The sequence below is a fragment of the Pantherophis guttatus genome, chromosome 5 (assembly GCF_059756535.1).
Source record: "Pantherophis guttatus breed Tessera chromosome 5, ASM5975653v1, whole genome shotgun sequence".
Taxonomy (NCBI): domain Eukaryota; kingdom Metazoa; phylum Chordata; class Lepidosauria; order Squamata; family Colubridae; genus Pantherophis; species Pantherophis guttatus.
The window spans coordinates 49,900,705-49,925,101 of NC_142067.1; the positions used below are offsets into that span (position 1 = coordinate 49,900,705).

A 24,397-nucleotide genomic window follows, 5' to 3' on the forward strand; every position below is an offset into this window, starting at 1 on the left:
AATTATTACGGTCTGATTCTCATATTTTAAAGGTGCCGGTTTCACCATTGATTTTGTTTGTGGAAGTCACAAAGCACAATCATGTGACCATAGGATATTGTGATGTCATAACTGCAAGCTGGGTGCCAAGTGCCCAGATCATGTTCACATGACTGAGGGAGACTACTGGTTGTAAGTACAAGGTCTGGTTATAATTACTATTCATTAAACACTATTGTAATTTTGAGTAGTTGCTAAATGAATGATGATTAAACAAAAATCACTCATATTTATAATTTACCCAAAATTTATATACCACATTCTTACATAAAAATATAACATAAAATAACAATGTAATCTAACATAATAAAGTGTAAGATTTTTACTACAAAAATGTTATCTTACAATTTAAGATAATATGGTTTCTCAAGGTTTCAGTAATCACAGGACAACATTTAAAGAAATTTATATGAAACAGGTTCATAAACAAATTGTTTAATTTTAGCTAAATTGAATCTAAGAATGGAGACTACACTTGCCAGTTTCTGATGATGTACTTCAAATCCTGAATCATGTCTATATTCTGCATCCATCTTTAATTCTGAGGTTTCTTCTGTCTTAACATTGGTTAATCCAGAGCCTGAATGAAACCAAAAAAGCAAGATATGACTAAAAACAAACTTTTGAACATAGTTATATGAACATCATATATGAACACAGCTACCAACAGAAAAATATTAAGAAATGCAAGTGAAAAATTAAGAGAGTGAAAGGTAGAGTTAAACAGTGAAATAAAGAAAAAGACTACACAAGTAATTTAGAGACTACAAACAGTGTTCAGAGGAAAAAGAGGCCAGGTTGGAGCAAGTTGGAGCAAGCTTGAAAGCATGAGTCTTATTCCTGGCACTAACTGAGACTGCTGTGCCTGACTGTTTGAATTGGCCCACTGAGACATCCAACATTAACATAAATAGAGAATCTTGGTTGCGGTTACATCGTTTCATTATATATTGTTTCATTTCTCAAAATACAAGTTCAAAATAACATTCGTGGCTCATTGCGGGAAAAAGTGTTGGACAATCAGGCCCTAAAGCTATAAATGCATATAATTGTAAAATGCTGGTTTATAGGCACTTCTTAGTAAAAAGTTCATTGCTAATGAATAATAAAATTTATATCCTGCTATTTAATTCTTATTTAAATTAGTAACAGGTAATTCTAACTCATGGCTGAATTTTAGCAAGGTTGCCATTTATTTATGTATTTAACTAGGCTTATATGAACCAAATCTGATATATGTAACATATGTAAAGAATGTTAAAATAGCTGAGCAATGAACAGCATGGAGTCTCTATCTCAAGGGATAATATATCCATACAGCTGTATAATTGTACTCAACAAGAATCTCTTTCAAGCCTTTCTTCCTCAAATTCTGTTGAAATCATCAAGTTTGACTGCTTTCCTAAATCTCAATTATGTTGTGGCGACAAGAGACTTTACTGTTTACATGGGATATTTTATCAAAATTTGAAATCTCATGAGATATAGAAATCTCGTAAGAGATATGTTTGGATAGTGGGCACTCCAGTACCTGGAGGCAGCAGAGTAGAAGAGAAAGAACTAGACAAAATCACAAAATACAAAGACGCACAAATAGAATTAGAATGACTGTGGCAAACGAAAGCAAAGATAGAACCAATAGTGATAAGCACCGTTACGTACAATCTCAAAACAACTGGAACACCATTTTAACACCATCGCCATTGACAAAATCTCCATCAATCAATTGCAAAAAGCAACTTTACTTGAAGCAGTTTACATCCTGTGACATACCTTTTAATACCATCAAACAACAACACCTCTCTCAGGTCTTTGGGAAGGACTCAATCAATGGACAAAAACTCTGAATCCAGTTTAAACAATGTGGCTGAGTGTGTGAAGAACCACAACAATGTTATTTATAGCAATGTTTTTCCTCACGGAAAATACATATTACTTTTTCTCTCATTTCTTCCTAGATGATCCCTTATATTACTGTAATATGTTTTAATAAGGCAAATATATGCAAATTTGCCAAAGATCTGATGCCACAAAAAGGTTTACAACAGGTTTGCCCATTGAACAATCAAGCCAGGCTCTGGTGGCTTATGCCATAAAATGTATTTGTGTTGGGTGAGAAATTTTGCTACTTGCATAATAGATGGGGAAATAGGGGTATCTGTCAATCTTTAAAGAAGTTTTTTTAACAGCAGCAACCAGCAGTTCGCAATTTCTTGCTAAGTAGCAATATAAATCAATACAAATGCTCAACATTACAAAAGTAATGTGCCACTATATGTTCATATCGAAACATTCTGGATGCAAGTAAAGCTTGCAAAAGTTCACACTTTCCATTTTATTCCAGTGAGATCAATGCATAGCTGCCAGACTAAAAAGAGTGTATTTGCTAAATTAATTTACACTTTTCTGTGCTTATCTAGTGAAAGCTAGATGCTTAAGTTTAATAGTGGAGAAGCAGAGTCAACAGTGAGCTACTACCTTAATTTGAGCATTATATTCAAGTGACTCTTTAGGGAGTCATACTTATCTAACCACTAAAGACATCAATTTCTTCAACAGTTTATTGTTTAAATTACTACTCTATATCACAGGGTCATGGTGAAAACTGGATGAGGGACTGCTATAAACATGCCATAATGTGCTGAAGGAATAAATCTAATAAATGTGAAGTGTAATTAGTGTATTTTTGAGATGCAGGTCAATAAAATTTTTTTTAGAAAATCCACATTTTGAGACAATGTTTAGAAGCAACTTTTGAAATTATACCACTCCTTATTTAGCAACATACCAGTTAGTTAGCAAAATAATAGTTAGTGATCTCTTACAAATATAATTGTAATTTTCTTTAGAAAATCATTTTTTGACAATGCACAGTTTGTGTACCTGACAAAAAAAGCTTTCAGTCTGAAACTTAATCACTCAGCAGCAGTGTTGGCTGGGAGGTTCTAATGAACTAATTGAGGTCACATTGCTGAGTTTGTTAAAGTAATCTCTCTCTTGAGTAAGAGCAAAAAAAGGAAAACAAACACAGATCAAGCATAGGGCACTGTAGGACAAGGGTGTCAAACTGGCAGCCCAAAGGCTGGATGCATCATGCTCAGGCCACGCCTATCCCGGCTCCACAAAGGCAAAAAAAGTTGCGATATGTCAGATGACACAATGGAGTTTGACACCTGTGCTGTAGCAGATAACTGTATCTGAATTAGATGACATGGATCTTCCCAGCTTTCTTTCTCTTTCTTTTCTTTCCTTCCTTTCCTCTCTTCCCCTCCCCCCACCCCTCTCTCTCACACACACACATACAAACACTTGCTTAACAATGATTTCACAATGACAAAATCAATGGAACAGATTGTGACAGCTAAACTAGGACAGGATATAGCTTAATGGAATAAATCTGTATGAGAGCTTTCAAACAGTTCAAATTTTCTGTATGGTCAATAAAGGTTAATGAATAACAATGTTAAAGGTCTAACTATCACAGGATGAGATTTTTAATAGGGCAGTTTCAAGAACCATATATTTTGCTAGTTAACACAAGGTATTTCATTGAGTGAACTGTCCATTTTTTTCTTACCACCCCTGCCCTGAGATATTTTTCCTTGAGAAAACAGACATCAAAATAATTTTCTTAAGCTTATAATATATGAGTGATTAAAGTCAAGAAGAAATTACAAAGTCAGCAGATAGGTTTCTGAACAGAAGATGGAAACAGTCATTTATTTTTAAAACATTTGTAGTGTTAAAAGAACACTGAGGTATATTTTTTTCAAGAATGGCAAAAACGTCACATTAATTCTAAAGTCCTGTAATTGGTGATTGGATATGGAAAAAGACTCTGATAACCTATGTAAAACAGCAAGCAATTAAAAGCAATTATTTGAACTAGTTGTTGACCTGAGGAAACTGAAGTCCCTCCTCCAAAACTGCACTATTACATATATTTTATTAAGACTTGTTGGGCACTTCAGTAGATCTTTTTATGAAAGAAATAAAATGCAGTTAACAAGTTCAACCCAATAATCTTTAGAAGAGATCTGTAAACTGTCTTCTGTAAAACAAAGGGAATATTTGGTGATTATTTATTTTGAGCTGTAATTTTCTTTATTTTTAAGTTGCATTGTGCAACATGATTAATATTAAAACTTTGGTTTGTTTTTGTTTCAAAAGATATTAAGTTTTCTTTTCTTATGGTCTTAACAATACACCCAATGAATGTCTTGTGAACTTGTGAACCATAGAACAGTGTTATATGTTTATCTTATATGACACTGTGCCCAAATGACTTATTAGTGAACAAGTTATTTTAATGTTTATTATACACCAAAAATAAATGCCTCCAAAAGCCACTAATTTTATACAGATATATCCTCATTTGTGATATATTCCAGTTATGCTCATGAAAGAAGTAGAAAATGCTATTTACCATTGTTTAACTACTTTTAAAAAACTATTTTTTTACTAAAGTAGTGTGGCAGGGTGGGTAAATTACATTACATAGTAACTGAAAGGAAAATAATGTGGCAGTCTAGAAAATGTAGCTTAAAATAATATTTGCATTTCGGACTGAATAGATGGCACATTTTAAAGCCCATATATCTTATTAAACTTTTATCTTTCATGTGTAAAATTGTATCATGAAATATTACATATTTTGAACATCAAATTGATGCTGCTGAATGTTAAGAATATAAGGGGGAAAAACTACAAAGGAGCAATATGTCAATGAAGACTCAATCCTCCAGGGCAAAAGTATTTAAAAGAAGTTAAATCAGGGCAACTGGACTAATATATCTTAATCTTTATTGATTTTTTTTTAGTATCTTAAGACTAATACTGTATATACTTAATATACTTTGGTCCAGTTGCCCTTATTTAACTTTTTTAAATACATAGGAGTAACAATTTCCTAAACCATCCAGTCAGTCACTCTGCTTTTAATTTCATCATATTCTTGATATTTATAATTCATGGGTCAATGGAAATATTGAAGCAAGATGATTTTGCTTGTGTGTTACTGTTGTTAAATCATGCCTATGGAAAGACAGAGGTGCACAGCAGAGAAATATGAAAAAGAAAAGATGATTCCTTCAGCTCAAGCCAAACATAGACATGCAGGACAACACAGGTTAGGTAAAAGCCATGCCAATTATATACCTGGTCGTGTGGTGAGTCCTCTGTCTGCAGCTGGACGGGCATCAACTGGCTCAACTGTGTATATGCAGCCAAAGAAATAATAAAAAGGAAAGATAAGGAGCAAATAAAAAGAAATAAACAAAAACTTCAAAAACAATTTGCCTGTGGTTTTGATTGGGACAGTGCAGGAAAGATATGTGCCATAAATAAAGTTACAAAAGCATCAGCTGAGAAAAAGTATCTGCTTTAAGTTAATCCTGAAAACAAAAAAGAAAGAAACAAGAACATTTGAAACTAAATGTATATATGCAACTGACATCTTATTGTAATTAATTTCTAGCTGTTACAATTTAGCTGTCCTGAATCAAAATAATAAACAATTATGATAGAAAAGAAAAAGTATTTCTTTCAAGGTGAAATAAATTATCCTGTTTTTTTTAAGCAAAACTGATAACATAAATAACACAAATAAATACATACCACTTATTTTAAGGTAGTTCTTACTCCATTTATTTCTCTTGCCCTTTAGAAGTTATGTTGCTGTTGTTACAATAATCATCATCAAATACTATCATAAATCTCAAAACAATTATGATTCAGTCTAGTTTGTAACAGAATAAATGAATGAAGTCTTAAAACATAATCTTTTCAAAACCAATATTCTATATTTCTAAAACAAAGAATTACTTCTAAAAAATGTTTTGGAAAACAATGTCTGTGCATGGTGGATCACAAGTCCCATTATTTTTAAGACAAATTAGAAATTACAAAAATTTCCACCCAATACATTTAAAGGCATTTGATTAGAAAAGATAGTCTTGATTATAACAGTTCTATAATTATAAAAGTTCTTTGTAGAAAACTGTAGCTACAAATAGTCTCAGCTTTGAAATCCAGCTTACCTGCCAAGCCTTCACATGCATTGTAACCAAGTTTAATATTTAGTTCATTAATGCCTACACGTTTATGATATATTTGACATTGTGAGCGCATGCAAATTTATTATTTTTCAAAATAACAAAAGATATTTAATTAATCCAGAGTTCTCACTCAAGGCACAAACACCCAGGGTCAAATTATCCTACTTCAGACACATTATGCAAAGACCTGCCTCTCTGGAGAAAGATTTAATGCTCGGAATGGTAGAACGAAAGAGTAGAGGAAAACCAGAAGCAAGGTGGATGAACTTAGTTAGAGTGACAATATATTTGACTCCAGATCATCTGAAGGACCAAGTTAGAGATGTCCATGTTACGTCATAGAGAAAAAAATAATCTATGTGGATGCTCAGAATTGACACTAAGTTGATAGCACATAGTAAAAAAGCTAGGGTTTTTTTTGAAGACAATATAAAAATCAACAATAACAAGTAATAATTGCAAAATTCAGAAATGTACAGGGAATGTAGAATATATCCATATGGAATATATGAATGAGAATCAAAAGAACATGTCATCTGTTACTTTTAGTAGAAAATAATTTTTAAAACTCTGCCCTGCAGCAGGACCCAGGAGCTGGCATACATTTTCTGTTGCAGAGGACAGCATACTCCATGGTCCCAAATTTATTGGCCCTCCACAAAGCTTTAAAGACCTAGCCAGCTTTTTCACTGGGTACAGAGCCAGGATAAAGGAGGAGCCCATTTGTAACTCTCCAAAAACTGAAAGGATTGCAGCCTTGGGCCTTGCTATGCTTTTCTTGTGTATGTGTAATGCACAGTAAATCCTTGACTTACAACCACAATTGGGACCAGAATTTCCACTGCTGAGCAAGGTGGTTGTTAAGTGAGTCATGCCCAATTCAACAATATGTTTTGCCCCAATTGTTGAAGAACCGTTTCAGCTGTTAAGTGAATCATATGGCTGCTAAGTAAATCCAGCTTTCCCAGTGGTGAAATGTAAAATTTGTTACTACCGGTTCTGTGGGCGTGGCTTGGTGGGGAGGAAGTAATGTGACTGGGTGGGCGTGGCCAACTTTCCCCCCCCCTTTTAAAAGCATTTTTTTCGGCTGAAGAGGTTGTAGAAAAAATGCTTTTAAAAGTAAAAAAAAAAAGCTCTGACAATCACGCGGCTCAGCTGGGCAGGAGGGCAGGCAGGGAGTTTTGCTACCGGTTCTCCAAACCACCCGCCACCATCACTACCGGATTGGGTGATCCGGTCGGAACCGGGAGCATTTCACTCCTGGGCTTTCCCCATTGTCTTAGCTTGTAGGAAGCTGGTTGGGAAGGTTGCAAATGGCAATCTCGTGATCCTGGTACACTGCAACCACTGTAAATAGATGTTGGTTGCCAAGCCCATTAATTTTGATCACATAGCTGTGGGGAAGCTACAATGGGCATAAATGTGAAGACTGGTCCTAAGTCATTTTGTCAGTATTATTGTAACTTCAAACGGTCGCTAAATGAATGGTTATAAGTCAAGCACTACCTGTGTGTGCTTTCATCTTGTTGATCTATTTTTAATTTTCATTCCATATTGCTAGTTGGGCAGCCATATCAACTGACAAAATAAATAAATAATCACAGAATGGTTAATGTAAGTTTACTTACAACAGGGGTGTCAAACTGGATTTCTTCGAGGGCCAGATCAGCACTGCAGTTCTCCACCACGGGCCGGGGGAGCAGGGCGAGGGGGACGCAGGATGTATGCCTCCTGCAGCATCCTGCCAGCCAAAACGGGGCATGGGGAGTCTGCGCACGGCCCCCCAGTGCGTTTTCACCCTCCATGGCCTCCTGCAGCACTCTGCCAGCCATTTTTGGCTTGTTTTTCAGCCCGTTTTTGGCCTGTTTTTGACCAGCAGAGTGCTGCAGGAGGCCATGGAGGGTGAAAACGAGACACCGGGGGGGGGCACATGCAGCCCGTTTTAGCTGTCAGAGGCACCATGGGCCAGCCCTTTGATATTTCCAGGCTGGCCCTGTGGGCTGGATTTAAGCATCTCATGGGCTGTGTCCGGCTTGCGGGCCTTGAGTTTGACACCTCTGACTTACAACATAATATTTGAATACAGAACCCTTTGAACCAGTAGTGATTTTTTTTATTCATCCGCAGGCTGAGAATTGGATAAATAAGAAGAAAAGCTTCTTCTTGCCCATGTGAATTGTGGGATTTATAGTCTCAATCTGTGAAAGCTTTTGTACTTGTGTTTTGTCTTTCTGAGCTGTCAACAGAAAATATTTTTTTGACTGCAGTTTTAGGCAGTGCCATCCATTAAAATCTTGACAGAGTGGAAAACCTGATTTTTTGCAGAAAATTCAAACGTTTGCATCCATTTATTTATAACATTTCTATATTGCTAATCTAATTAGCTTCCTGATGATTTTAAATCCATAAATTCACACCTCCTTAAAAATGGCATCAGAATGATTTCTATGCCCTTCTATATCCTTCAGCAGCTCAAAATACTACCTAAGCGGTGTATTTTTCTCTGGAAAACTGCGAGCAATGATGCCATCTGGATCTCCACAGATAAGGCTTATGTAAAATAGATGACCATAATTTGAAAAGTAACATATTGTAGCCTTCTTCTCTAATCTCATGCGAGGGGACTCATACTGTAATCTGGAATTGAGTCTACCTGAAGCAGGTGCTCCCACAGATACCGAGGCACCATGCCAGGAAGGGCTTTATAGATTATGTTACCCTGGTGGCTCTCACACACTGTAAACAGGCTGCTGCATTCTTTGCCATTTGCAGCTTCAAGAGAGCCTTCAAAGGAACGCTCATATAAAGAATATTTCAGTAGTAAATCCATGAAATGATGAGGGTTATCTAAACTAGTAAGGAAATTGGCAGTTATCAAAATTGTGAGCAAATGCAGCTTCTCCCATTTTCACAAAAATCAGAAAGTAAAAGAGTAACTGGAATTCTTGCACTATCATCTTAACCTTTCTAGTAAGTACACTAATTAGGACCTTGAAGTATGTTCCTTGGATTGTTTTCTGCTAGGATGTTGAAGGACCAGATCCATCTAGGAGGATCTTCAAAACATGGATCTATATCTAGGAAAGTCTTTTTATCCAGCATATCAAATATATCACATCTCAAGCTAAGTAAATTACCTCTGAGATAAACCTAATTCAAACCAAGTAGATTACTTAGTCAGTATCTTCATGTAGACATTACATACGCAGGAGAGAAAGATGACCCTGCAGCACTACAAGTTGGTTACTGCTGGACAACCATGTATCAATAGCTTTTAAGTAGTGGTCAAAGCCTGTCCCATGTACTACCATTGACTGGTATGTACAGACAGGAAGGAGAGAAACACTGTAATATATTGCTCACGAATTCCAATGATTAGCATGTAGTCCAGAAGGATTTCATAGTAGATGGTATCAAAGGAACTCAAGAGATCTAAAAGGACCAGAGAACTGTACTACACTTATCCATATTCTAATGCAAGCCATCCAGGAGGGAAATCAAGGTGGCTTCTGTCCATGCTTAGTTATGAATCCTGACTTCTATTCTAAATAAACCATTATCTTTAGGGTGATCTGTAGCTAGTACTCCACTAGTCTTTAAACAATTTTTTTTAAAAAAAATGTTGGAGCCACATTGTTATTATCAAGAATTGCTGATTTTAGAGAGGGGATGAATGGCCATAAATTTCAAGGCAGCAGGCCATAATGCCTTCCATAAGAGAAGGATTAACAACTTCTTGGATCCAATTGCTCATCCCTTTGTAGTTTCCTGAAAAAGCTAGACCAGGCACAGGTTAAAGCATGTATGTGACTATTTATTTTCTTGCATTCACAAGCCGAAGTAAAATTTCAGGTAACCGCTTGTGGTTGCAAAACCCTTATAATCTCCTCTATTTCCACCAATACAGGGTTCACTAGAACAGATTTAAGTTATTTTATGTGCCAAATGTTTCTCCAGGAGTTTATGGCATCTTTGAGAAAATCTTATTTCCCAACCCCAAAATGGGAGCAAGCCACCAAAATAGGCCATAGACATATAATGGATACCGTAAAGGTGTAAAAGTACACAGAGCTTCAAAAACTTTAAGTCTCTGATTTATATGTTGTGACTCATCAACAATGACTTTTCTAATTTTATTTAAGTTTAAATCACAAGTGAGGCTATGGTGGATGAGAAAGATGGAAGACGTATTGCAGCATATTTAGAGAGCATCATATTATTGGATAGCTACTGAGATTTCATTTTCATCTTATTTGAGATAGAGTCTAAGGTTGTTCCATTTCCTTATTACCAGCTATGAATGGAGATCAAAATCTACAATATGGTCACAATAATAACCTCTAAGATCCTGGAAAGAAAAACATTGGGAAGGTTGGGGTGAGGATGTCAGGTTGAGATAGTGACAATGGCTGAGGAGTGGATGGATAAGGGAAGAGAAAGATGTGGGAGTGGGCCAATGTGCTGTGATGGGAGCTGTCAAAGGGAAGAGAAGAAAGAGGAGGGTGATGTGCTTTTCCTTCCTCTCAGCTATCACTGATGTCCTTGAGTTTTCTTATAAACTTCATTCCTGCTGTTCCTTACAAGACATTTCTGCCTGGAATAGTCTAGTTTTGGTCCACAGACAGTCCAAAAGAGCCACATTTTGCCCATGGACCAAAATAATTAAAACTTACATGGTTTGGTTTGAGCACAGACCAGCCAAAAACAGCTATTTCATTGACAGAATGGTTCAAGCATGGAATATTTTGCATATCTCTAATTAGTAGAATTTTTTTGAATATGCCAATTCATATTAATTATTAAGTGTACAATATTCCTTTAAATTTCACTTTCATTAAGTCTCCAAGTTAGTAATACCTATTAAGAACTCTGAGCACTTCTCTTAATCATGTTTTATTATTACAAGTTATAACCATTTCTGACAGTTTCTTGACATTAATACCCTAAAGGCATCTCACTTCAATTTTTTTACTGATTCTCAGTCCAATGGAGTACATGAATGTCACCCCTGAAATTTCTCATGCATATCCATATGTATATCCCACAATTAAAAGGATCAAGTTGTTCTGACATACCTTCCACTACTCAGAATGATTAAAGAAAAACCTTGCTCAAGTCAGAGAGATCAAGTCTTTCTCACAATGAATCTTATAATAAGCACACTATCTCCATCCAAGCTCTTATTACATTACCTTCATTTTCAGTATTTGCTGGGACTGAATCAACTGCAAAGGGATGCCAAGGCTGAAGATCGTCTAGGCTGAATTCTCCATCTACTGGGAGACGTTCAACTGTTTTAGTCTCTGTCAATGAAGGCATGAGGGCATCATTTCCATAGCTGATCCTGGGTTCACTTATCATATTAGCCAAGACATCATCAGAGTAGTTTTGCTCTTTCTGAAGTAATTCATCTGAAGAAAGACAAAAAAAATAATAATATTTTAGACCATTACCCTAATAATTTACCTTGATACAACATTACACTATACTTCTTTTAAACAATTTAAACAATCTACCTGAAGGCAAGACAAGAAGCAATGGATGGAAATTAATCAAGGAGAGAAGCAATCTAGAACTAAGGAAAATTTTCCTGACAGAACAATTAATCAGTGGAACAAATTGCCTCCAGAAGTTGCGATTGCTCCAACATTTTTAAAGAAGAGATTGGACAACCATTCGTATGGAATGGTATAGGGTTTCCTGCCCAAGCAGAGGGTTGGACTATAAGACCTCCAAGATTCCTTCCTTCCTCCTCTCCTCTCCTCTCCTCTTCTCTCCTCTCCCCTCCCTTCCCTTTGAAAAGCAGATACAATTCCAGCAACATTGATAAAAGTAAACATATTCTTCTGAGCAATACATTGTATTTGCCTATTTATGGTTTGTTGCATGAAGAGCATGGAGAAATCCAATTTCTTATTAACATATAGTGGCTTTTCTCATCTCATGTTAATAGACATGTGATAACTCAACACCACTTCAGTTCTGTGCTTGCTTCAGACTGTATGAGAAACCATTATCTCCTTTAATATCATGCATGTTACAATTTCTTTTCTCCCAAATTATTGAAAATTATTGCATTATTGCTAGAATAAAAAATTTAAACTAAAATGAGATTGCATTTACCAACTTCATCCTGAATCTCTTCAGCAACTGCCGGCACATTATAAAGAAGAGAAAGAGACTGGTTCATACGTTCATATGTCACACGTAGATGTGTCATAACCTACAGAAATAAAATTACAACACTTACAAACTTCTTGAAGTTATAGCTGAGAATTTATAAAAGGATTAATAAGAAATTCACTGATGTTATCCCAACAGAATGAGGAGTTCTCTATCAGGGGCTTTTCTGAACAATTATTCACAATACCTAATAATGCCTGAAAAGTCTTCATTTATGCTAGTGTTTCAAATCTACAAAAGCAGTCATATTTAAGTGTTCCGATTGAGGATTGATAAACTGCATGCTAAATAGACATGCCAAAGTCAATGAGTTCCTCACCCTGACATCTATTCTTGCTTCTGACTGAGTTTCACCCAGGGATAGGAGGTGCTGGAGCATTACTGCTTTAATATGTACAAGCCTCAAAGGATAAAAGATTTTTTTTTTTTAATTTGATTTATATGCCGCCCTTCTCCGGAGACTCAGGGCGGCTTACAATGCGCTAAGCAATAGCCTTCATTCTTTTGTATATTTATACAAAGTCAGCTTATTGCCCCCACAACTGGGTCCTCAATTTACCTACCTTAGAAAGGATGGAAGGCTGAGTCAACCTTGAGCCTTGGCGAGATTCGAACCTGCAGTAATTGCAGGCAGCTGTTCTTAATAACAGGGTGCTTTAGACCACTGTACTACCAAGGCTCTTTTATAGCCAGTACAAGAATTCTTAAAATGATCAAAATATCATTACCTTGAACTGTCATATGTCTTATACTGTCCTTCAGGGAAATGCCACAATGACCAAGGAAGCACTTTCTGAACAATTTACTTTGAATTCAAACATTAGAATATAGAAAATCTCCAATGAACAGCATCTGGTCATGCACAAATTGTAACAGGAGGATTTTGACAGGAAGAAGTTTACAGCTAATCTGACTGACAACATTCCTTACTCTGACTCTGTTGCCGGTATCTGAAACCGGTAATACTAAGTGTCAGAGTTAGGGTTAGTGAGGGTTTTCAGTCACAAAGCCCTTTCTCCACTGACTTCAGAAGATGACTGAAGAGATATTAAAAAGTAAGCATTTGCCGGATATTCCACATATTGGGAATATTATTTTCCCTTTATCCCATAGAAAAGTTGATAAAGATGTTTAACCAAATATTTTATGATTTGGGAGAGAAGAATGTAGCCTATATTCTTGGTATTCCTTACAGATCTCCCATTCAAGTACTAACCACACTTCATCTTGCTTAGCAACTGAAGCCAGACAAGGCCAGAGAACTGTAAAAAGGGAAACTTAAGCCAAAGGCAGCTTTACGAAATGGAAAGTTCAGCCCTTGTTTTCTTACTTGCATGTGAAATTGATCTATTAAGCATTTACTTTACAAGCGCCATACAAGAATGTGTTAATAATTCAACTATAAAAATCTACATCATTTCTAATCTTTTCATACAACTTTTGCCTTTTTATACTTGTAATAAAATTGTGTTTTAATAAAAACAATAAAGCAGCTTTTGCATATTGTGCATTTAAAACCTCGGAGAGAGAGACGTCCACAGGAAAATTTGAAACTTCAAAAATTCTACAAATATGCTTGGCAAAGCATTATATTAATACCTTTAGTAAAACAGGCAAATTAAACAGCTTTTTAAATAGGAAACTCACTCACATCATCAGTAACGGCTGACCATCAAAGTAGTAACTGCTCTGTTTGGATGAGCAATAATTTACTGTATAAGCATAACCATGTATCAATAATAGTTTCCATATAATATAGGAATAAATAGATATAAATGAATTTAGATCAAGAAGGAGCGTTTGATAAAAAATGCAGCCTAAGCAGAAATCCAAATTTTATTATAAAAATACTGCAGTGGATGCAACAAAAATGCTTAAAGTGTGACAACTTTAGTTTCTCTAAAAGATTAAATATAAAGAGAAACAATATTACTGTATTGGATCTTGCAATCTTTTAAATCTCTGCTTTCTATTCAACCTTTTTATGCTGACATTCACACAATATTAAAATAAGAACTTCTATAATTTTCTATCTTATTACCTGAGATCTGATCTGTGCTGCTTTCTTAGGATCCACCATACGCACATGTTCAAAATGTTTCAGTGTATGCTGTCTGTCTTTCTGCTCTGCACGCACATATTTCTTCAGCATATTAAATACATGTCGAGGCTATAGAGATAAAAGTCACCACATTAATCACTTATGAAGTTGACAGTCCCATGAAATGTGTCTGTCCCTTGTATGTAGCCTTTAAAAGACTAATAAGCCTTACATTCTGTGAAATAAGGTAGCGTACTTCTGGTATTAGGACTGTTCATTTCCCAAAGTATAGTAATATGAAAAAAATAGTATATAATATAGAGGACAATGTTAGTTTTTAAGTGTATTTTTCAATGTATAAGCTGCCTTCAAAGTTCCAAGTCATATCCATTTTAGAGAAATACTCACTTACAAAGATAATCATAGTAAAACTTTCATTTACCCAAAGGCAGGATATATGTTTCCATTAAATCCAAATACCCATAAAATCCAAACTTACAACAAGTTCATTGATTTAATTCATTATAAAGATGAGATATATTTTAATAGTGTCAAAAAAACCAAGATGAATTATTTTGCAGTCTGTAAAGGCATTATCATAATCGCACTTTTCATATTTTGCAATATAAAAGCAGCCAAGACAAAAATGTGTTAAGCTAGTCAGAAGAGGTATTAAGTACAGCTTAATACAAATGCCATACTTAACAACCTTTAAATGCCAAAATCATGTCATTTCTAATAAATACCTGATTTAGAAATATATTGGATTAAAAAAAATACAGTAGGTCGGAAAAATTGAAGCTTCTGCAGTCCTCTAAAGCAGCAGACCCCAACTTTTACAGCTTGGCAGCCTGGCAGGGGGAAGGGATCTGGCCTAGGCAAGTGGTGGGTGGGCACATGCATGCACATGCACACCAGCCCGCTGCTTGGGGAATTCGAACTGTGTGTCAGCCCGCTACTCACGCAATTCAAACTTGTGCGCGCAGGCCCGCCACTCACACAAGTTGAGCTGTGCATGTGTGCCAGACTGCCACTCGTGTAAGTCAAGCTGCGCCAGCCTGCTGTTCACACAAATCAAAATGCACGTGTGCAAGCCAGCTGTTCACACGGCCAGGTTCCAAACAGGCCACAGCCTGGGGGTTGGGGATCCTTGTTCTAAAGATACAATACATCTACAAATCAATCATACTTTAAAAATTGCTACTTTGTTAAGTCACACGTTCAATTAAAAACTCCTAACATCAATTTTTTCTTCTGCAAAGCCTATCATTTACTTCTTAAATTAACAGACCTATTATTCACTTATTATACTTATTTAGGGATTTAGGATCAATACCATATTAGTCTTTTGTTATAAATGTCCCACTAACGTATTTTCTATTATTGGTAACTTCCATGTTTAAGATTTTATTATTTCTCCAATAGACTTACTTTTGATATTGCCCAATTTGATACCATTAAGAAATATGACATGCTATATAATATGAAATATATTATTATTCATGGATAAGAATATTTCAGAATTTGTTAACATCTGGGACATTATAATAAATGATAAATTTTAAAATTGTATTTAAAGGACAATGAGTTTACAAAGACAAATAGCTTACTTTAACCAGAATAACGTGATTTAAATTCCAGTGTATATTACTTTGAGATAAATGGATCCATGGGTCCATGCACTCCTGCTTGTGAATAAATTCCTAGTTACAATAATATAATCTATGATTATTTGAATCCCTTACTTTAGGGGGCACAGCCTGAAGAGCTGTAATATAGTTTTCCAAAGCAACACGGCGGCGGTCATTGAGCATGGCTTCAACTCGGGCCATGTGAGTCTCTACTAGCTGCTGTCTCTCATTTGCAGCTTCTTGTTCCAAGGATTCCACCTTCTCTTGGAAATGCTATTGGAGAAAAAAAAAGGATTTCAGCAAAAGTAATTGTAATAATATAAGCAGCAATAAATTTCAAACATAAACATTCTGAAAATGAATTGTATTGTCTTCACTGGGAGCTTCTGGAATTTTCTGAATTTTTATTGTTTATGGCCAATCTTTCCAATAATGGTTAGATGTCTCTCCTGATTCTGAAAATTGTAGCAAAAAGTGAAAGTGTCCAGTAATAATCCAAGTTTCAATGTTCAACAAAATGTGATCATATATACATAAAGAAAAAAACTCAACTTTTAATGTATTGATAAAATTACACTACTATTTTTCCAAAAGCAGAGGTTATACAACATATCACATATTCCAATAAGTATAATATGCTTCTGAGATCAGCAAGCCACCCCATCTTCGCAAAACTGAAATCATGCATGAAAAAATGTGTGCATTTCTGTCCCAATTACATCTCTCTTCTCATACCGTCTTCAAATTAACTTCAGGCATATTCCCCGGGGGGGCGGCGGGGGAGGGGGGGAACTGTGATACTAACTATAGTCTATTTTATTTTCTCTGTATTCCATGGAGTTCAAAGCATAAGCACATAAGGTGATGATTATGTACTTATGAAGTACATTAAGGCTAGACTATATGATTTGCTCAAAGTTATTAAGTAAATTTAAGGTCTTGGGGATAGGGGAGTATGTATTCTATTCTTTAAGAGAATTGGCTGTTCTCTTCATAAATTGAGGAGAATCATCTATCTGCTTTCCGTACATAATTTAAATTAAACGGCATAAAATTTTACTCCCTTGTTGAAAAAAAAATAGTTTATTTAGTAGCTTAATTGTTTTAGAAATAAAATTATTACTGACTTTAATAACAAGGATCAATAATAACAAAAAAGAATGTATTTATTTCATTCTATTATTCAAAAAGAACTACTACTATACTATTAAAACTATATGCATAAAAAGAACACTAAATAATAGAAACTAAAATATAAACATTTAAATTATAAACGTTAAAATTATAAATCTAGATAATTATATGTAATGAAATAGACTTTTTTTAATATAATGGTATAGCCAGAGGCCCCCAACCCTTGAACTGGGCATTGAGCTGTTTGGAACAGGGCCATGGAAGTGGCAGGCAAGAGCATGTCCTCAATTTACAAATTGAGACCAAAATTTCTGTTGTTAAGCAAGACATTTGTTAAGTGAGTTCTGCCCCATTTTACGACCCTGCTTGCCACAGTTGTTAAGCCAATCACTGCAGTTATTAAATTAGTAACATGGTTGTTAAGTGAATCAGGCTTTCCCATTGACGTTAGAATTTTGCAAAACATGATCACATGACCCTGGGACACCACAAGCATCATAAATATGAACCATTTCCCAAGCCTCTAAATGTAAATCATGTGACCATGGGGATGCTGCAACGGTCATAAGTGTGAAAAATGGTCACTTTTTTCAGTGCCGTTTAACTTCAAACAGTCACTAAATGAACTGTTGTAAGTAGAGGACTACCTTATATGCCCTTATAATATACAACCTATTCTGTGACGCAACACTTTCCAGACGCATATTCAGTCTAGCTTTTGGGATATCTCTTACAAACTCTGTGCCATCAAGGTATGTTAGTGTTATACTGTAACATACTTGAAAACTAGATATCACAACTCCTTCCCCCACCCAGGAGCAGCCACACACCTGCCTGCTGAAAAGGGAAAGGAAGGGGAAGAAAAGGGAGGGAGATTTTCCATGCTCCTACCATTCTCACAAGGAAATTCAATGGGGAAGCTGGCAGAAAAAGTCACTACTGCTCCCTCTTCTTTTGCCTGCCCATGGTCATTCTGTGTCTCTGTTTAGATAAGGAAAGATCTCTAAAATGATGAGCCAGTGGGGGAATGAATTATGCAGTGGTTATTAAGTGTACGTAAACACACAATGTACACAATCTATTATAATAAGCTCTGTGCACAAAATAAATAAAAATAGTAATGCTGTTAAGTGCTACACAAAACTCAATCATACCACAGTCTTATTTTTTTAACTATACAATCCTAAATTAGCATTTTCTTTTTTACCTGAATGACAGCCTTTTTATCAGCCTTTGGCAAATTTTTTGCTTGATGTTCTGCCTCTTCCCATTCTCTCATGACCTGTGCAAATAAAACAGAAAATGAACAAATATTGTCCTATGTAAAATGGTTTCAAATGTTTACTGCTTAGAAAAGTTTTTTTTCCCCAATTATAGTATGGAGTGACTCCTAAAAGCTGAATGGTGAAAATTATTCACATTCCAAAGAGGCACTCAGTGTTCATTCTAGGGACAGCCCAGGTTTGCTATTAACATCAAGCCAGAAAGTAAAGACAATTCACAGTTAACAATGATTGTATACATACATAGATTGGAAGGCAAACACTAAAATCATAAATACTTTACAGTATTAATCACTGCACAATTATGCAAATTATTAGATTATGAATACAGCTGATTAGTTAAATATACACATAATGTCAAGAGCTAATGTATTGTATGTTTGAGAAAGTATTTATGCACAAGACATTTCCAGTGTTTTTCTGAAGGTCTTATTTAAAACTGTACAGCAAGGCTGGACAAACCTTAGGCTTACAGGATGTGCATGTGCTCTCAGTTAAAATACTGAAATCAACCAACCAGCCAACTAAAAAATACATAGGATGTCAATTGATTTTTAAAATTAAGAAATGTGTTTCCTCACCCCAGGCACTTATCAGTATCAGAACTAAATTCACAAGTTCTTTGATTGAAAAAATACTTGTTTTCCCCTGTGTTTATTCAAAGGGGTTATTGTATATGCCATTTTTACATAATTTAAACCAATAATGCAGTTTACAAGCGAACATACTTAATCCATGTAAAAAAAAAACCATTTACTATAAAAATAATTTAAAGCTAAATATTTGTGTACCTTCACCCAACCAAGAAGAAACAATCGGAAACAAATACTTTACTTCTGACGTATACTTTTTATATTCTTAGCATACATCACAGCAGAAGAAAATATGGATCTTTTTCCTGTTTTGCCTGCCAATCAGTTTCATACAAAAATTCATTACATTCACTTATTTTGGCTATTTCATGCTTTTCCCCCTTTGCTGAATGGATTAGAGACGTTGATATATGGTTGACAGTTACCTCTGCAAATTTATGTACCCATTTTATAATCAAAAAGATATTGTTATCAGCCAATTACAATGGCGGGCAGGGGGAGGACTTTTTGGACACAAGATATTAACATTAGTGGCCAGCAAAAAACAAACAAGAGATAAGAATATAATTATTATTTATTATTATTATTTATTAAATTTTTATACCGCCCTCAGGGCGGTGAACAGCCAAGATTAAAATACATACAATATGAAAATTAAAATAATTTAAAACATAATTAAATCAATTTGGCTTCCCCAATTTAAAACCCCTTACCCATAAAATTAACCAGTTAAAAATTTTAAGCTAGCCCGGCTTGCTGAAATAGAAAAGTCTTCAGGGCCTGGAAGAAAGTACAGAGGTCTGGGATCAGTCGTATCCCTGGGGGTAGCTCGTTCCAGAGGGCGGGTGCCCCCACAGAGAAGGCTCTCCCCCTGGGGGCTGCCAGTCGACATTGTTTGACCGACGGCACCCTGAGGAAACTCTCTCTGTGAAATGCTTTATTATAGTTTATCATTTATCATTTACAAAGGTTCTATAAAAAGTGTAAATCTTTAGCAAGCCAGCTTCTCTTTGAAAGTTATGAATGTTCACTCTAAAGCTGAATTAAAACTACACAGATTATATTTTGAATATGTAAGCATTGGGTGGGAAAGTTTGACGCACCATACCCTCAACTTATTAAATCAAAAGTGAATGCTTCTTTAAATTCAAGAAGGGTGCACAATTGCATGAATAGGCTTGTAGATTTTTTAAAAGACTTGTGGTGTTGGGGAGTAAGCAACTGGAGGAACAAAAATGAGAGGATAAATTAAATAATCAGAGAAATTCATTAAGGTTTAGGAAACGGGAACACTTGATTATAGCGGATATCTACATCAAGTTTGCATTACAAAAACCAGTTAATAAGACCCATCTGCGGTTTACCTGAGACATTCTTTCACGATGCTTCGCTTCTAGTCTCTCTTTTGCTTTTTGGAAATGGGAATGTTCATTCTCATCACCAGGTGTTTCCAGGTACTTGTCAACAGCATCCGGAGTGCTAGCAGCTGTGGTAGGTACTAGAAACAGGAATTTACAAAAGAAAGCAAAAATTTCTTTTAAAAGGAATTATGAAATCTTACATTGTAAGCAACCAGCTAGTAGAGGAACAAATACAGAAATAATGTATTTCAAGAAAATATGTCTGCATTTCAGAGAAGATGCATATAAACACAACAGGAAAGCATGAAAGTTTCAGGTTATTTCAAAAGAAGCAATGAGAGGAAACTAGGATTTTAAAACATTTTTTTTTAATTTGGGAAAGCAATCAAGTATATAATTACATATGCAGATTTAATTCCTAGGCAAGTTTGACTTGTACCCTGTTCCTACAGACGACACATTTTAAAAACCCACTTTATGACTACATTCAAACATTATTTTATTATTAGCTACAACTAACAAGACAGGAGGTAGGAATAGCATATGAGACAAAGACAGGGAGAGAACACTAAACTTGATCTATGCAGCTCTCCAAAGCTTTGATTGCCAGAAAAAGCTCACAAACATATGGTAATAGCATATGTTAAAAATTCATCATTGTCCAAACACAAGCTTTTTGCTAATTATTGCAGGCTTCTTTAGCCTTGTCTTTAATTTGGAAACTGAAGAAATTATTACACAGGAAACTGTCATAAACCAAGACAATTTATTTGTTCATCTAGGCCAGAATTATTTTGACTCTCAATGGCTTTTCAGGTTCTCAACTGAAGTCACCCATATAATCAATAACATGATTTTTTTTAATCCCATGATTGAAATAAAGCAAATCTTCCACTATTCAGTTGGTCTTTCCCCATTTAAAAACCACAAATTAACAGCAGATTTAATGAAGTGAAATGTGCAGATACTCAGAATTCTTGTCATTCATTTTATTCTCCTTATTTATCCAAAATTTGTATGAATATTGAATCAAACTTCAATTGTAAAGCATATTTTCTTTTGTAGAAGTTCATTTTTTTACAAGTGCCATCTAGACAACTTCTGAAAGTTAAAATATAAAAATAGAGAACATCGAATATCTTCTTGTAACCAAGCTTAACATTTTAATGTTCAGGTAGACTTTGTTTAGCAAACACAATTGGGACGAACAACTCTTGTCACTAAGCAATACAGTTGCTACACGAAACATTACATGACTGCAACAGACTGACAATGCCATTTCCCATTTAATCATTTAAAAAGTCACTAGGGGTCATTAAGTGTGACATCACATGACCATGACTTGAAATTTTACTGCTAGCTTCTCCATTGACTCTGCTTCTCAGAAGTTAACTCTGAGGTTTGCAAATGGTGATCATATAACCAAGGGACTTTGTGACAATCAAACACCTGTCAGCTGTGAACTGACCAAATTTTGATCACATGACCACTGGGATGTGCCATGATCATAAATGCAAGAACTGGTTATAAAGTTACTTTTTCAGTGATATAGGAATTTCAAATGGTTGCTAAACAGGCAATTGTTAAGCGAGGTCTACCTGTATGTTCTTTTGTTCGTGCAAAACGGCACATTTGGACACAATCTCACAGCTTTTAAAGTTTAAATTACAAATTTGGTAAAAAGAACTATATAAGCCAGGGGTCCCCAAACTTGGCAGCTTTAAGACTTGTGGACTTCAACTCCCAGCTATGCTGGCTGGAGAATTCTGGGAGTTGGTCCACAACTCTTAAAGCTGCCAAGTTTGAAGACCTCTGATATAGGCAAATACAAATTTTCAAGATGCTTTACCATCTGAAATTGCACTGTAACTCTAATATCTATTAACAATGCTTAAGAAAGTTCACACAAACATATTGGATCTGCCATAATTGTAGTGTTGATGAGGCCATTATAATATATTCAGCAAGAGTCAAGGGTTTTATTTGGTAATTCTTGGCAAAAGTGTTGTAAAATTCTTTACTAAGGAAATAGCTAGCCTCAATTCAGAGTGCACATCGGGGAACAAATATAAATGCTAATTAATTAGTGCGATTACAAGAGCTTCAATATTGAATTTGTGCACATCATACAAAATGAATCATGCTGATTTGGAACCATTCAAGACCTTTCCTTACATCTTTCAAGAAGGACAAAAACAGAGTTGAAACTCCAATTGTTTACCAAGCAAAGACAGGGAAAAAAAGAAAGCTATTTATCCTTGCAGTGCACTATTTAAAACTGAAATAAGATTCTTCTTCTCTAATTCCAAACTTCAGAATGCCCGTCCAGTAAGATCAGGCAAAGTAGGCATGTTCCACATGCCCTCAATTAAAAAATGCCCTCTCTTTGGACAAGGAAACATGCTTTCTCAGTCATGATACTTGCCCCCGAGAATAATATTTCCATAGAGATCCATATAGCTCCCACCTTAGTAATGTTCTGAAAGTCTTTTAAAAGCACAGCTGTTCTCACAAGCCTTATAGTAGGGTGATTGCTAAGCCTTTATAAATTGTTTTTTATTGCAATGTTTGGTTTTCTCTTCTGGTGTTCTGCCCAAGCTACGGACCCCAAAGAACGCAGCACACACAAACTCTATACAAAGCTTATTTTACTCAAATAACTTAGTCTTTATCATTCAAAAGCTGTTAATGAATTGTCTTAACAACCTATCAGAATTCTAAGATAAGGTAATCACAGTCTTACTAGAGTTGGCAGAAAGCCCAGAAGCAATTTTGCAGACACGAAGGAGAGTGAACTAAAGTTGTTCTCTACAGCTTGTTGCAAGCAGGGTTCCTTCTTAAATAGGCTAAGGGAGTGGCCAATTAGCCCCAAGCCTTACTCTCGAGGAGACCTCCTCCTGAGAAGCCACTCCTGTCTTTTGGCAGCTTTGTACGCCCGTGCATTGAGAAGAGGCTCCTCCTCTTCGTTCTCTTCACTTAAAGGAGCTTCTGGAGATTCTGAAGGCCCTGGCTGAATCCCTGCCTCTGGCACCACATCTTCTACAGCCTCCTCACTGTCCGACTCGAGCGCCAGCTGCACAGGCTGCTGACACAGCATCACACCAGCGTCCTCGTTGTCGGAATCAGCTACAATCTGCATAGGCCGCTGACGGGCCACAACATCTGGACATCTATGATCAGTTTCTTATTTTTTGCTTTTAAAATGCCTTACATTATTATGGCTGGTCACACAATTAGCCCAATATTTAGATTGATTAGGCATTTTTTAATCCACCTATTGAGTCTTTCCCAAGGACTCGGGATAGGAAGATGCTATTGTTCGATGGTCTTAAAGGTATTGATACAGGATGTAAGCTGTTCCAAGTAAAGTTGTCTTAGTATTATTCTCTATTCACAGCAATATGAAGTTTATATGCATCAAGATTTATTATACACATGTATAAAATAAAATTTTAATAGCATCTATGATCAGTTACTTTAATTGTTCCTGGTTTTTTTTATTTATTTATTTAATTTGATTTATATGCCGCCCTTCTCCGGAGACTCAGGGTGGCTTACAATGTGTTAAGCAATAGCCTTCATACTTTTGTATATTTATACAAAGTCAGCTTATTGCCCCCACAATCCGGGTCCTTTTTAAAGTGTAAGATGCACTAACTTTATTATAAAGAGAGAAGTAAAAAAAAAATAGTTCTAATTCTTATGCTATTCGAGGAAGGAAGCAATGTCCCATAGTTTAGCAGAATGTCATTAGCCTAGTAATTTTCTGACTTCCATAAGATTCAACACCTAAAAATGTGTTTCAAACCTTTATCTTTATATCTTTCTTAACATACTTAACATTAATGCTGTGTGTTACTTAGTACTGAATTTTTATGATTTGGGATCAATGCTACATTGCATTAATTTTAACAACCATCTGTCCTAGGAAACTAAAAGGAATCTTAAAAGCAGTTAAAGATTGAAATTACTGTTTTTAAGAAAAATCTTTTAAGGATTACTATTGTATTAACTGAACACACAACTCTTAAGATATTTACAGAAAACCAGACATGAACTTTAGGCCAGCTCAATCC

At 35.5% G+C, this 24,397-nt stretch overlaps 1 protein-coding gene across 4 annotated transcripts in view; it reads right to left on the reverse strand.

Moving 5' to 3' along the window:
- APP (amyloid beta precursor protein) overlaps positions 1-24,397 on the reverse strand; it is a 120,693-nt gene that overhangs the window by 2,782 nt on the left and 93,514 nt on the right. For 2 of the 4 annotated variants that reach the window (XM_034427326.3, XM_034427277.3), the window contains 8 exons: positions 20,325-20,458; positions 18,292-18,366; positions 16,065-16,223; positions 14,320-14,448; positions 12,219-12,318; positions 11,288-11,506; positions 5,197-5,250; positions 519-619 (listed from right to left, as the gene is read on the reverse strand). In XM_034427326.3, coding sequence (XP_034283217.1) covers positions 519-619; positions 5,197-5,250; positions 11,288-11,506; positions 12,219-12,318; positions 14,320-14,448; positions 16,065-16,223; positions 18,292-18,366; positions 20,325-20,458 — 971 coding nt within the window. The remainder of the gene's footprint in view (positions 1-518; positions 620-5,196; positions 5,251-11,287; positions 11,507-12,218; positions 12,319-14,319; positions 14,449-16,064; positions 16,224-18,291; positions 18,367-20,324; positions 20,459-24,397) is intronic. The other 2 variants (XM_087895051.1, XM_087895050.1) reach the window with 1 other exon arrangement.